The 13,705-nt window shown below is 41.1% G+C and overlaps 1 protein-coding gene across 2 annotated transcripts in view; it reads left to right on the top strand.

Annotated features, from left to right (window-relative positions):
• igsf21a (immunoglobin superfamily, member 21a) overlaps positions 1-13,705 on the top strand; it is a 360,747-nt gene that overhangs the window by 283,048 nt on the left and 63,994 nt on the right. For both annotated transcript variants that reach the window (XM_050038823.1, XM_050038824.1), the window contains one exon: positions 8,438-8,553. In XM_050038823.1, coding sequence (XP_049894780.1) covers positions 8,438-8,553 — 116 coding nt within the window. The remainder of the gene's footprint in view (positions 1-8,437; positions 8,554-13,705) is intronic.

Below are 13,705 nucleotides of genomic sequence, written 5' to 3'. Positions count from 1 at the left end.
CGATCTCCTCACCCTATCTCTAAGTCTGAGCCCAGCCACCCCATGGAGGAAACTCATTTCAGCCGCAATCTCATTCTTTCGGTCACTACCCAGAGCTCATGACCATAGTGAGGGTTGGGATGTAGATGGACCAGTAAGTCGAATCGACCGCCCGGCACAGCATCTGCATCACTGCAGAAGCCACACCAAACCACCGATCCATCTCACACTCCATGGAAGGTTGCAGCCGAGTGTGAAGCCATCGGGATGAGAGTTAGCATCTCCAAATCTGAGGCCATGATTCTCTCCCGGAAACCGATGGATTGCCCTCTCCGGGTTAGGGGAGAGTTACTGCCTCAAGCAAGGGAGTTCAAAAACAAAACTATGTCAATACATATTATAAACTGGCTATACTGTGAACAGAAAAAGGACTAAAGGCTCATCTGAGCTGAAGTTGACCAGAGAGAGAACTGAGTCATCCTTCAAATGAACTGACAATGTGAACACAAGAAGATCTGAGTCCCGTTTTTGTTGGTCTACTTTTTGGCGCACTGTGTTTGGTTAATTTAACAGGGACTAAATGTGAAAACATACCTTGCGCATGTCACCAGTCTGTCAGAGGGCTGACATAAAACAGAGACAAACATATGCATGCCTACGGGCGTTTTAGAGTGTCCAAATTACACGTCAGAACAAAAAGCGGAAAATGTCACAAGTTCAGTTCTTGTTACAGACGTGGTTCCTCAGCTGTCAGAAAAAACTATTCAACCAGAAAATACACAAGCGATTTTGATTACACTGAGACATGAAATGCCCTGCGCTATCATTTAACTCGGAGAAACAAATCAAAACCCATATTGATTACTTTGGAACTCTTGGGCTCACGATAAAAAAAAGTTCAGCTTCATCAAATATTTATCACTGAATTACTGTCAGTAAAAGTAAGCTGAGGATGACCTTGGTGCCTCTTCTTTGCCCCCTCCCACACACACCACCTTTATCCACTATAAATAACCCCCCCAGAGATGTGGACTCGAGGCCAGGGTGCTTAGTACAAGGGGATGTTGGGAGTGTTTCTTGTGAGTCCAGCTGTCTCCAGAGCTCTAAATCCCTTAATTATGAGGCCAGGGAAAGCAGTCTCTCGGGAGCATTAAACATGCTCCTGTTCTGCACATTCACCAATCCCATTTGCAGGTTTATTTCTTTTCTCTTTTCTTATTTTTTTTCTGTATTTTTCTTTTTTTCTTCTGGAAAGATAGCACTGTAATGGTGCTTGAGGATATGGAACAAGAAGGAGGAGGTAAATGAGAAATAGAGGGAGAGATCATTATTGAAGTAACTGGCACAGCAGCACTAGCAGGGACAAAAGGAAGTAAATGCTGCTTTTAATGCAGTGGTGTGCAAGTGAACTCTGAACACTGGGAAAAGGCAGAATGGCTCAGGGGACTGCAGGCCTCCTTTTGTCCCTTTCTTTTTTTCTTTTCTACACATTTGCAGTATCCTGTTTTTAACTTTCGGGATCTGTATTTATGTGATAAATGAAACAAAGCCAACAGTATGTACAGCATATGTTTGGCACAGCAAGGCAAATTGTGTAGTTGTCAGGTGAAACCTTAATAGGTAAGATTCGGGAAACTTAAGCCTGATGAGCAGTAGCATCCCTTGGGTGGAGGTGGAGGTTCATACAATTGCTGACCCCTCCACTGGCCCCCTGTTGCTGTTTTTATGAGGCTGTGGTGTGCTCATTTTCTAAGCCAGGTAGTGTTGCCTTGTGAAACTAGACTCAGAGGTAGAGCAGGTCGTCAACTAATCGAAAGATTGGCGGTTTGAGCACCAGCTCCTCCATTCCACGTGTCGAAGTATCCTTGGGCAAGATAATGAACCCCAAATTGCTCCTGAAGGCTGTTGCTTCGGTGTGTGGGAGCGTGGGAATGGCAGGTGGCACCTTGTAAGGTAGCCTTGGCCACGAGTGTGTGCATGGGTGAATGTGACATGTAGTTTAAAATGGCTTTGAGTGGTCGGAAGACTACTATTTACTATTTTATCATTGCTATTTCTACCAACCATGTTGGGAAGGGGGCTATATAATGCTTCAGAGATAGGCAAAATTTTGGCGAGGGAGCAAATGGCATGGCCATTTTTAAGGAGTCCCTTGAACTGTCACCTCTGAATGAAAATGGGTTCTATGGGTACCCATGTGTCTCCCCTAGACTTGAGGAGGCTTGTTCCCAGGAAATGTTTTGCTCCTTAGACACAATGTACTCCTTTGAATTAAAACTATATATTTGTCTTTTTAAGGAAGAACAATGAATCACCCAACACGTGTATTTATCAGCCATTTAAACTTGACCACATGACACCAACTGACAGGAAGTACAGTACAAGGAACTTGGAGCCAAGCTGTTACCTGGCAATGCAACTCCAGTGACACAGTCTGTAAAGGATTGTAGTAGAACAAGATCATATTTCTCCTGTTTTAGCTTCTATGCACTGGCTCCCTGTAAAATCCAGAATTGAATTTAAAATCCTACTGTTAACTTATAAAGCTCTAAATGGTCAAGCTCCGTCATATCTTAGAGAGCTCATAGTGCCATATTATCCCACCAGAACACTGCGCTCTGAGAACGCAGGGTTACTCGTGGTCCCTAAAGTCTCCAAAAGTAGATCAGGAGCCAGAGCCTTCAGCTATCAGGCTCCTCTCCTGTGGAATCATCTTCCTGTTACGGTCCGGGAGGCAGACACCGTCTCCACATTTAAGACTAGACTTAAGACTTTCCTCTTTGATAAAGCTTATAGTTAGGGCTGGCTCAGGCTTGCCTTGTACCAGCCCCTAGTTAGGCTGACTTAGGCCTAGTCTGCCGGAGGACCCCCCTATAATACACCGGGGACCTTCTCTCCTTCTCTCTCTCATGTCACTGCATCTTGCTAACTCGGCCATACTGCATGTCACTAACTCAGCTTCTTCTCCGGAGCCTTTGTGCTCCACTGTCTCACAGGTTAACTTATATCACAGCGGTGCCTGCATAGTGATAGTCTGTTGTCATTAGTCATACTTCTACTGTTATTATACACATATGATTATTGTCACATATGTATACTATCAGATATTAATATATACTTTCAACATATTGTACCACAATAGCCGGAATCATAATTATAATATTATTGCTTTCATTAATGTTGTTGTAAGCTATTAACATTACCGTCTGTCCTGCATCTCTCTCTCTGTCTCTGTCTCTATCTCTGTGTGCAATTTTATAACTCTCCATATTGACATAGTTTTCGACTTGCCTGTATACGTAAATAGCCTAAACAAATTCCCAAAATGCAGCTATCGCTTTGGTTTTGGTGCCACCCCAAGATTTTCAGTGGGCCCATCCGGCCACCCGAAAATTCGCCATTGCTGATGAGTCTCTATTGCAGTGTCTTCGAAAATGTTTTGTGTACCTTAAGATTGGCAAAATGACTCAACCTATAGAGGAAGATGTAAAGTGAAAACATGAAAATCACCAAATTGGACTAAGTGGGTGAAGAGATATAAAAGCATTTTCCTCTCTCTCAAGGCATAAACCAATAATATACACAGCCCAGAATATTTCAATCAATTCTGAGAGGAAAAAAAGACTTGAGTGGCAATCTGAATGTCAGGCACACAGAGCAGAAATGCTTTTACCTGTACACCGTGTAGCGGTGGAGTTTTCGTTATGTAAAGGAAAGGGAGAGATGGTGCGGAGAGAGGATTTGGAATTTTTATGTCTGTACTTGAATCTTTTGTACTGTACTTGAAACCTGAAGAATGTCAAAGATATTGGCATTTTTTGTTTCTAAAAGTTTCTTTGCTTTTGATTTTTTTTTTTCCTCCAAGACTTCTACACATTGTTTAGCAAACTTAACTGTGGTGGCTTTTTTTTTTTTGCATTTCGATTCATACATTTTCTCTCCCTGTTTTGAATGAGCTCTATATCGGCATCAACATACTAGACAGTAACCTTGTCAAGAGAGTCATTTAATTATTTATCTGCTGTTTCTAAATGATTGATATGCAGGCCTCGGTACGTGTTCGCACTGAGAGGCAGACGCCCCCATTTAACACGCCCGACAGACAGCTTAAAACAAAGAGCTGCAGCATGAAAAAGAAAAAAGAAAAAACAAGGGAAGAAATTAGCTCAACCTTTAACAAGTGGGCGAAGAGAGAGCTGCAATTAAATGAGGTATGAAAGGCTTAGACTCCATCATCACAGACAACCATCTTAATCCCATACAGGGTTGTTTTGTTTGCAAATAGTGTGCTGTTCACAGTGGGTCTTGTTTTTTTAATGATGTCAAATATTTCACCAAGGCTTATTGCTGTCTTTGGCTTTGACTCCCATTAGGTGGCCATCCACCCACAGGGCAGAAACCCAGATCAATGTGCAGCTCGCCTGAACTAACCTGAGTAGAAGGTTGTGTCAGTGATTTTCTCACTAAACAAAGCATCTCCTTATTAGTGCTTTGGATAAGTACTTGTCAGGGGATTATCAATACTTATCAGTCATGTGGAAACTTGCAATTTGACAGTAATTATTTTTAATCTAATAAAATTGGATTTCACGAGATTAGCTTTGTCTGAATTAAATGTGTGCGGTTTGGTGTGTTAAAACTCCCTGCAGATTGCTGCAAAACTCTCCTGATCTCTTTGCGTTTACAGCTGCTAATATTGTGAAAATGAATCATAATTTTTTACTGCGCACTGTAGCAGCACTCGGAGCACTTTGCAGACTAAAAAAAAAAAAAAAATTGACGATGGTGTTAGGAATATATTTACTGGACTCCGGCAAGCTTTTACACAGTAGAATATGTTTTATGGAATAGAGCAATCAATATTATAAATCTATAAAGTTGGATTGTTTTCTCTTTCTTTACTGTCTAATTATACACTCTGCATATTGGATCAACTTCACTGGATACTGGAGGCACTTCACCACTTGACACGGCTTCTGTGTCGGGTACTTGTGAGTGATTGGTCAGGAACAGACACCTCTGACAGCTTATCATATGCCAGGTTGAGACAGGCTTGTCAGTAAGCTAATGGAGTGTTCTAAGGTTAATTTACTACCATATGAATCCCATCAATAAGCAATTAAGAGGTGTGGAAACACAGAGGCGCCCAGACCAGCCGCTAAATCCCCACCAACCCACACCCCCACCTTTAATCAATTAATTTCTGTGGCATGTCTGTTTGAAACCACTTGATAGATTTAAGTGACACATGAAAAAGACACCGCTGGCTGCATGACCTTTTTCTGTTACTTCACTGTATCTGCCTCAAAGAAGTATTTCACTGATGGGAAGATATTTTTTCATACAACTAGGCTGTCTATGCAGTAGAAGAATGCAAACACTCTTAACGGTGCTATATGACCAGAGGAAACTGTAAAAGGGTTGTGGCATTTGCTTTAGCTCAAGAGGCAGAAAACCTATAACTATCAGAATGCACTCCACCACACAGGATCAATAAACGCTCCTGCTGGTGGGTGACGTAATGTAAGTTTAGCTGTTACGACACAGGAAACAATATGGCAGCTGGCTGATAACAAACAATCACAAATTACAGTTAAACAGTAAGCTAAAATATGCTTCTAAAAACATTTGAGATGAGATATAGGCAAATCAGATTTTCATATTACAGCCAAACAGTGCACTAAAATGTGTTTCCTAAGCCAGTGATTCCCAACTGGTCCAGCCACAGGGTCCAGATTTCTCTTCAGTCATTAGTTCAAGGTCCACAGAGTTTAATATACTCAGCGTCACGCTTGCGTTTGGTCATGTCTCAAGCTAGTTTTCTGTCTCTGTCAAGTAGCTGTTGTTATTCATTCACTCTACAGCAGGAAATGGCACTTCAAAATAAAAGCTCTGCACTAGAAGTTCCCTGTACTTAAAAACAAAGTGTGTTTTTTACAAAGTTGATATGTTAGCAAGTCACCTGCGGTCCATTCAGAATGGACTTGCGACACACTTTTGGACCGCGACCCACCAGTTGGGAACCACTGTCCTACGCCATCTTAGGTGAGAAATAGGTAATACAATGATTTGATCAGTTTTATCTGTGTTTGACAGAGAGAGGGGCATCTCACTTTCTCGATCAACTTCTATACTCTTTGTGTCCGTGGTGGTGGGCATTCCAAAATGGGGAAGTACAATCTGTAGTTAGAGCAACAACCAGGCCCCCGTGAACATCGCTCAGCATTGCTTCCAATTTTTCCCAGTGGCCACTTGCGGTTCTGCAGTGGAAGAATCCCTTGCAGCCCAAAAGCATTTTCCCAATAGGCCAAAATTCTAAAAAAGACATCTGTAAAACTGTTGACAGGACAGCTCAAACTGCAAACAAGATCAATTATGACTCTTTTTATTGTGAATTTTTGATCCTTGAACTGAGATAAGCGATTTAAAAATCTGTAAAATCAATAGGTAAAGTTTATAGGTGGATTTATACTTGTGCATCAGCTCTATGCAGAGCCTACGCCGTAGCCAACATCAATGTGAGCATTAATACTTGTGCAGTTACACCTCCAAAACTAGTTGGCGGTAGGATTTCTGTGGAGTGCTATAAAGGTTAGTTGATTCAAAACACACATTAAACACACATTAAACATGGCTTAATAGAGACAATTTCACACACAAGTACACAAACCAGCTTCACTATAACTCGCAGCATTCACAGACAAAGCACTTGTCTTTATCTGGACACATTTTCCCCACAAATACAACATGCTAATGTTTTTAGCACAAGCCTATGGCATTTTACATTGTATAAATTAGCCTAGTGGCTAGCAGACTTTTCCTCTACTCAAATGAAGCCAGGGACAACAGCAACATTTAACAAAGGTAATGGTACATAATTTGGCTCCATTACAACTCACAAGATTCACTGACAAAACAGGTGTTTTATACTAAACACGTTTTCCAAACAAATATAACATGCTAACGTTATTAGCACAAGCCTATGGCATTTTACATGGTATAAATTAGCCTAGCGACGAGCAGAGATTTCCTCTGCTCATATGAAGCCAGGATAAATCACACACAAGACTTAACATGTTACTTTATGGAGGCTTTATTTGGGGCTATATTTATATTTATATTTATATTTATATTTATCCAGTTGGCTACAAACCGCTGAAGTTAAACTGGAAGATAAAAACTTTTCCTTTGGACTGAATAGGCACCATTTTGGGGTCCAGTGTCTGGTTTTTATTACAGCTCTATTATTTAGGCAGGAAAATGAGCAGGAAGAACTGGACACTGGTAAGATGGGGGGGAAGTTAATGTTGTTCATTTGCACATACTGCACACATTGTTATCATACAAAGCTTGTTGCAAATTGGCAAAGTATCTCTTTAAAGCTTGGATTCAGAACTTGTGAAGATTAGTCTCTCACCTCACACAGTCCTTGACGGATCTCATAAATGCTTCTTTTCCTGATCAGAGCTTGGGCCAGTTGAAGTATTATTACAACATTTCACTGTCAATCTGGAGGGAAATAATGCGCCAGATGACTATTCAATGCCGATGCACAATGGTGCATAAAAAGCCTCGTGAAGAGACGACATGTAGATATACAGAAAACATGAAAATCTCTGCATCTTAAAGCCTCTTCAGCTAATGTTGGGAAAAGTGCCTTTGATACTCAGCAGTGCTCATCAAAATTCAAGTGGTCCTTGTGCAGCTGGCCATCATCTGCTGCAGTGTCGTCGGTTAAAACTTGCTTGTTGATATTTCCCTGAAACAGCCACAATATGGTCTATGAAAGTATTCACATTCATATTTAAGCCACCATACAAGGACTAGAGCAGGGCTGCATGTTGAACAGCTGATTTTCTGGGGGATGTGGGAGATTTCCATTCATTACCTCCTTCTCCTCCCAGTGCTCCTCTATAATGCTGCGAAGTCTTGCTCACATGTTTTTCCCTTTACACCACCATGACATACTTGCTGGGATCCCTAGAGAGATTCAGACGGAGCGTTAGCGATATGATATGTATGAGATTTTCTACCTTATCAGCCTCATCCGACTCACATGAGCCCTGGGGATTTTTGAACATATTGTCCCAACCATTCAGTAACCATTTTAAGTGGAGACTCTCTCAGCAGGTTCTTGGGTTTAAATAGATAAAGCAGATCTGCAGGTTTGTTTTAGTCAGTTTTATTTTAAACATCTGGGCACAGACGCATTGCTCCCTCTCAGCTCTCACGTCCTCCTTGCTCTTACTCTGCTGTCAGTGTTGCCAGTGCTGCCTCCACCCTCCACTGCATGTACAACCCCTAAGATGACATTTTATCACAAAATGACTCCTGGATTGCACTGAGCGAGTGAAAGCGGATGTTTTCTAACGGTTTAGGAATATCTGAGGTTGCATTTTGTGTCCATCAAATGTTTTGGGGGTATCGATTCACAAAGCTTTCTTCCTGTCCTCCACAGCACCTCCAAACAACATATCAGTGGTGGCAGAGAACACTCCAGCCCCATTCAGTCGATACCAAGCCCAGAATTTCACTCTCGTCTGCACTGCAAAAGGAGGGAAACCAGCCCCATCGGTGAGTTGCTGTTGAGGATACACCATGCTGTTCGTCCACCAGGGACCTGCCTTTACAGCACACAGATCCCTGTTGTTTACAGAGGAAAAGAAACTGCGTTGCATGTTGCTGACGGGGTTGTTTTTGTTGTTGTTGTTTTTTGTTTTGTTTTTTATAGATATCAGCACACAGACCACTAGGAGTTATATTGTTTTTAACATTCCAGGAAAAAGGCTCTTTAAACAGGATAACAAAAGTTGCACAATCCTTGATCTCAGCGCCTGCCACAGAGTGTTATCTGCTCAACACAAACGCCAGAATAAATATTGGTATTGTTTGTTTCTGCAGACCACGTTATGACAATGCTGTATTAAAAGGGTGATTTCGATTTTTTTTAAAGTGGGGTTGTATGAAGTACTTATCCATAGTCGGTGTAGGCAGGCAAGAGTACTGCCACAGAAGTTAAGGCGGAGGCAGCACCAATATTTGTTTTAGCCATCTAAGGTCCTGATCACACAGAGAGTGTTTTGCAGGTTGCAAATCACAAAGTGCACTGCCCTGCCTTTTTCTTTTAATCGACTACAACTAGAAACACCCAATTAACTCCTCACGCTAACATTTCCATGTAATCAATTTACCAGTTGTTTTTTTCACAGCAATTAGTATCTAGTAACTAAAATGTTGAGGCAGAGGTAGCTCTGGTTGAGGGTGAGAGGCTGTCAGTAAATAGTTTGTTGGGCACAGGGAAACAGAGATCTGTGTGGGTACATGAGACCCTAAAAAAGAGGGTGGGTCATGGGGAGTACCACCAGTTGGTCCAGGAGCTTCTCCTCGATGATGGCTGTTTCCAGGCATATTTTAGGATGACTCAGGGGCAGTTTGACAACCTGCTGTCTATACAGCTCTGGGTATCCAGCAACCACTACCACCAGTTTCTCCTCCATTGTTTACCAACTGTAAACATGTTGTCGTGACCACCACAGAAGGCCCGCCTCTCAGATCATTTGATTGGACAATGGTAAAAAAGATGACAAAAACAGAGATGACATGAGGCATTTTTCCAATCTGAGTTGAATTTTTTCAACTTGAGGATTTCAAAGTGCTCTGGCAAAAACGCCAGGCACCTGGAACGCAGAAATGTGAGGGATGTAGCAATGCAAAAACCATTTCAATGTCATTGAAAACAATTACAAAAAAACACCTCCAGACAGTGATACACCAGCAGCTCCTGTGTTCAGTTATGTTAAATCACTGTTTTTCTCAATGGAGCCTGGCTATAAAAAGATTGATGTAATGGTGTCAGTTTCCTGTCAGAAATCGCTGTATGATGGCAAAGTAAAGCAGTGAAAATATTCTCAATATAGTGTACACTTAAACTAACATTCATTTTTTTGGATGGAACTTTTTTAACCTCTCTAACTCCGCCAGGACGCTGACGTCCTCGCTCCCCTCCTCCTCTGTTAAATGGTATCTCCCAGGCGCACTACGTCATCAAACCATGTGATGTTTGGTATTGCCGGATTCAGGAAGCTCTCGACTTTTCCAAAATAACATTGTTTTTCTTTTATTTATTAAGTATTTCGTACCAGAGCAGCCTAAACACACAAAGTCCAAAATCGCGATGAGTGGTAAAAAGTCATGTCATGCCGTTTTTTGACGGGAAAAGTTAAAGGATTACTCGCAATCTTATGTGGAGCTGTTAGCGGGGACTTAGCTGGTTTATAAAAGGTAAGAGTCTCACTCCTACCACTATTTTTGGCTGAGATATACCGCCTAGAAAGTGGGATCATAACTTTCACATTTCATATGGCTTTATTTGGTGATATTTTATGGTGTTTCTGTGTCATAAACAACATCAGCTATCATAATCACACCTGATTTCAATAAGGTACAATGTTTGAAGCTGGCTGAGTGTTGTTTGATCACTGATAGTACTGTTTTGAAGCAGAGTGACCGACTTGTCATTTGGAGCTCCGCCTGGATCTTTTCATGGTAAAAACACTGTAGAATGGTCATACTTTGAGCAGTCTTCTTCAAATTTGAAACAAGTGTTCATTGATAGTGTGCCTACAGCCCCACAGTGTCATTTACCTGCTCAGATGAAGCCACAGACAGTTATTCATCCTGAAACACAATTTTTATTTTATTTTAGGCAAAATCTTCAATTTTTTATTGACTTCAGAGGCCCAATACTCTGTCTCTGTATCACCTAGAGTGTTTCTGACACTTTCACAAGAAACTTCAGCGAGTTTTCTTTCTGGCAAGACCTCATGCATGCATGTAGTCAGAGCAGTTCAGAAGCTACAGTCATTTTAATTTGGGTATGTCATTTTAGGCGTTTTTGCTACAAAATGGGGGGACAAGTGGCTAAAATACATTTCACTTAGCTTCCGAGTCCATACTCCTGCCACCTCTCCAAACAGAGAGCATGCCAACTGACATCAACTGTATACTATACACTGACTATAATTAAGTACCTCATACAACACCACTTTTAAAGAGCTGAACTATCCCTTTAATGTGTGGTTAGGTTTCGGCACAAAAGCCACTTGGGTATGGTTGGGGACAGATCATATTTTGGCTTGAAATACCTGGGCTTTGTCACCAAATCCATGGATGGAAATGTTCTGGATGTCTCCATATACATACCCACTTTTGTCGCCAAAAACACAGCTGGTCTCGAACAATCTTCTGCCACTTCCGCCTAGATGTCATGCCATCCACCTCTCCTACACCTCCTGATGAGAAACTCTGCTCATATACATGTAACCTGAATTACATCACTTTATATATGTTAATATGATATTAATGAAAATGAACAAATGTGACGTATACAATGCCGACATTTTCTTTGGCTGACTGGGCTGATTTGCTAGAAGCTGCTGGTGGATACAAGCTCTGCACAGACTGTGCCAAACCTAAACATACAGATAGTGTTTAGCTGCAGCCATTTAAAGAAGCTGTCACCGGCACCGCTGTTACATTCATTACAGATTGACCTGTGATTGATTACCAGCGCTAATTTAGTCATGCAATGTAGTCATTAAAAAAGGTAGATCAGATTGAGGAAACAGACACATTAGTGTTATTGATGGTTACACTCAGGGTAATTAATCTAATCACAGTGACGTGATAGTGATGATGGCACACAGAATTATCACTGTAGACCCTTATACATGTACATCAAGCACATAGAAGTGCACACACGTTTCAGAGTCACACACACACGCACTTTTTTTTTCTCAACTTTTTGAAGTGCAGAACAAGGTCTTGCAAATATCTGAAGCATATGCTCCTGTGTCTGGTGGCATATGAGCTTACGGACGCTGTTTGAGAGTGGTCGCTCGCTGTTTGTTCCCGCCGGGTCATTAATCATCGTCCATGGGTGTATGGTAATGGACTCCAGACCCTGAGCACACCTATCTCCTGCAATTATGAGCCCAGCGAGAGGTGAATACAAGGTGAATGTGATTTCCGTCTCTCAGGTACTTCCTGGTTGATGGTGTGATGAGTGAGGTTCCCCCCTGTTGTGATTTCACAGGGAGCCTTAAGCCATTAAAGCTCAGCACTGCTGGAGCCTTTTTCCAACGCTTAATGGAGGAAAAGAGATCCACGAGGTTTCAGCTGGTCAGTAAGCCTGGGCTGTGTCTGTGTCAGCGGCCATGTCACAGGGCTGGTAATTAGCTTTGTCAGCGACTCTGCAAAGAAATGCTGCAAGTCACTGTCTCAAGATTAAAACAAAAATCGAAAGACTGTTTGGCAGCTCTATTCACTATTGTATTTGCATGTTGCTTAGTAAAAATCTTTGGTATAAGATATATTGAAAGGTTTTGATGTGACCTTAGAATACAAAGAAGCTTTGTAATGCAATCCAGCAGGTTTTTTAATGAAGAATTCAAGTAGCAGTACGCTACTAGAGTTTTGTTTTATGGGATCATAACTAACCTTTTCATAGAATAAATCAACGTTAAATACAAACCTTTGACATTTTTTATTATTCTTTAAAATAAATCCAAGACCATGCACAAATTACACAAGGGAAAGTTAATGCTTGGATATTGATATGTATTTCAGATGTGTAAAAAAAAAGACATGAACATAAAAACAAGCAGACAGACTGATTTAAAGTAGCATTTAAAATAATGAAAAGCATTCGAAAAGGAGTGGGAGGAAGTATAAACTTATTAAATCCCACCTCTTCCACATCAGTCATCCAGTGAAATGAAACAGCTTCCTCATATACTGCAGATAAACCTATACCTAAGACTTTTCTAAACATTCTATTGTTATTACCTTTTAGCTTTGTCACACAGAAATAACTCATGTGTATGTATTTAATAGTAAGTACCAAATATTTATCTTACAAAAACCTATCTTAGTATATGATATAAATTACCAATTATCTGACTTACAAGTATAAACCAGTCCAAATGTATGACACCAATTGTCTTTGCCTTACAAAATAAACATATATGAATATTAATATTAAATATAGACCATTTTATGGCCGACATCACAATGACATCATTTTGTTAGCTGGAGGCAAAACACGACTCTCCACCACAGGGCTGTAGGCTACAAAGGAGGAATGTTGTCTTGTTGTGTTATTGGGAGCCAGAATAGAAGGAGTCATGAGTCAAAACTTAAATTTTACGAAAGAACTGGACGGAGGCGATCATCAATAATGCTCACTGCAACACACACTTCATATCAGGTTAGGGAGAAAGTATTTCCTGTTGTAGGGATGAATAACGTTATGTGTATTAAGGGTTATCATGTCCACCTTATCAAAAAATTGGGAAAGAGGGTAAGAGGAAAATTGGATTTCTCCATAATGCTAACGTTTTAGCGCATTTGCTAACATTAGCTTCGATAGCATTACAAACTGGAGGAAACCATTCAAGTGTTGCCCTCCTTTGTTAGATTGGTACAGTAATTAACCACAAAGCTTCCTGTGACATCATCCATCCACTGAGTGAGAGCATATGGGTCGGCCAGTCTGGCCTCTTGCATTTTTGAAAAGGACACGCCCTCCCAGAAATGTGTGCTCCCCCTTTTCTCGTCCACAAGGACACAAACACACAGAGAGCTTGAAAATGGATGCCGAGAGATTTAACTCCGTTTTATCAAACGTGTGCTCAGTCCACAAGATTGTGGAAATGAAGGACTTACA

The sequence above is a fragment of the Epinephelus moara genome, chromosome 24 (genome assembly GCF_006386435.1).
Source record: "Epinephelus moara isolate mb chromosome 24, YSFRI_EMoa_1.0, whole genome shotgun sequence".
Lineage (NCBI taxonomy): Eukaryota > Metazoa > Chordata > Actinopteri > Perciformes > Serranidae > Epinephelus > Epinephelus moara.
The sequence above is the reverse complement of the archived record's forward strand: the minus strand, read 5'-3'. Positions and strand labels throughout refer to the sequence as shown.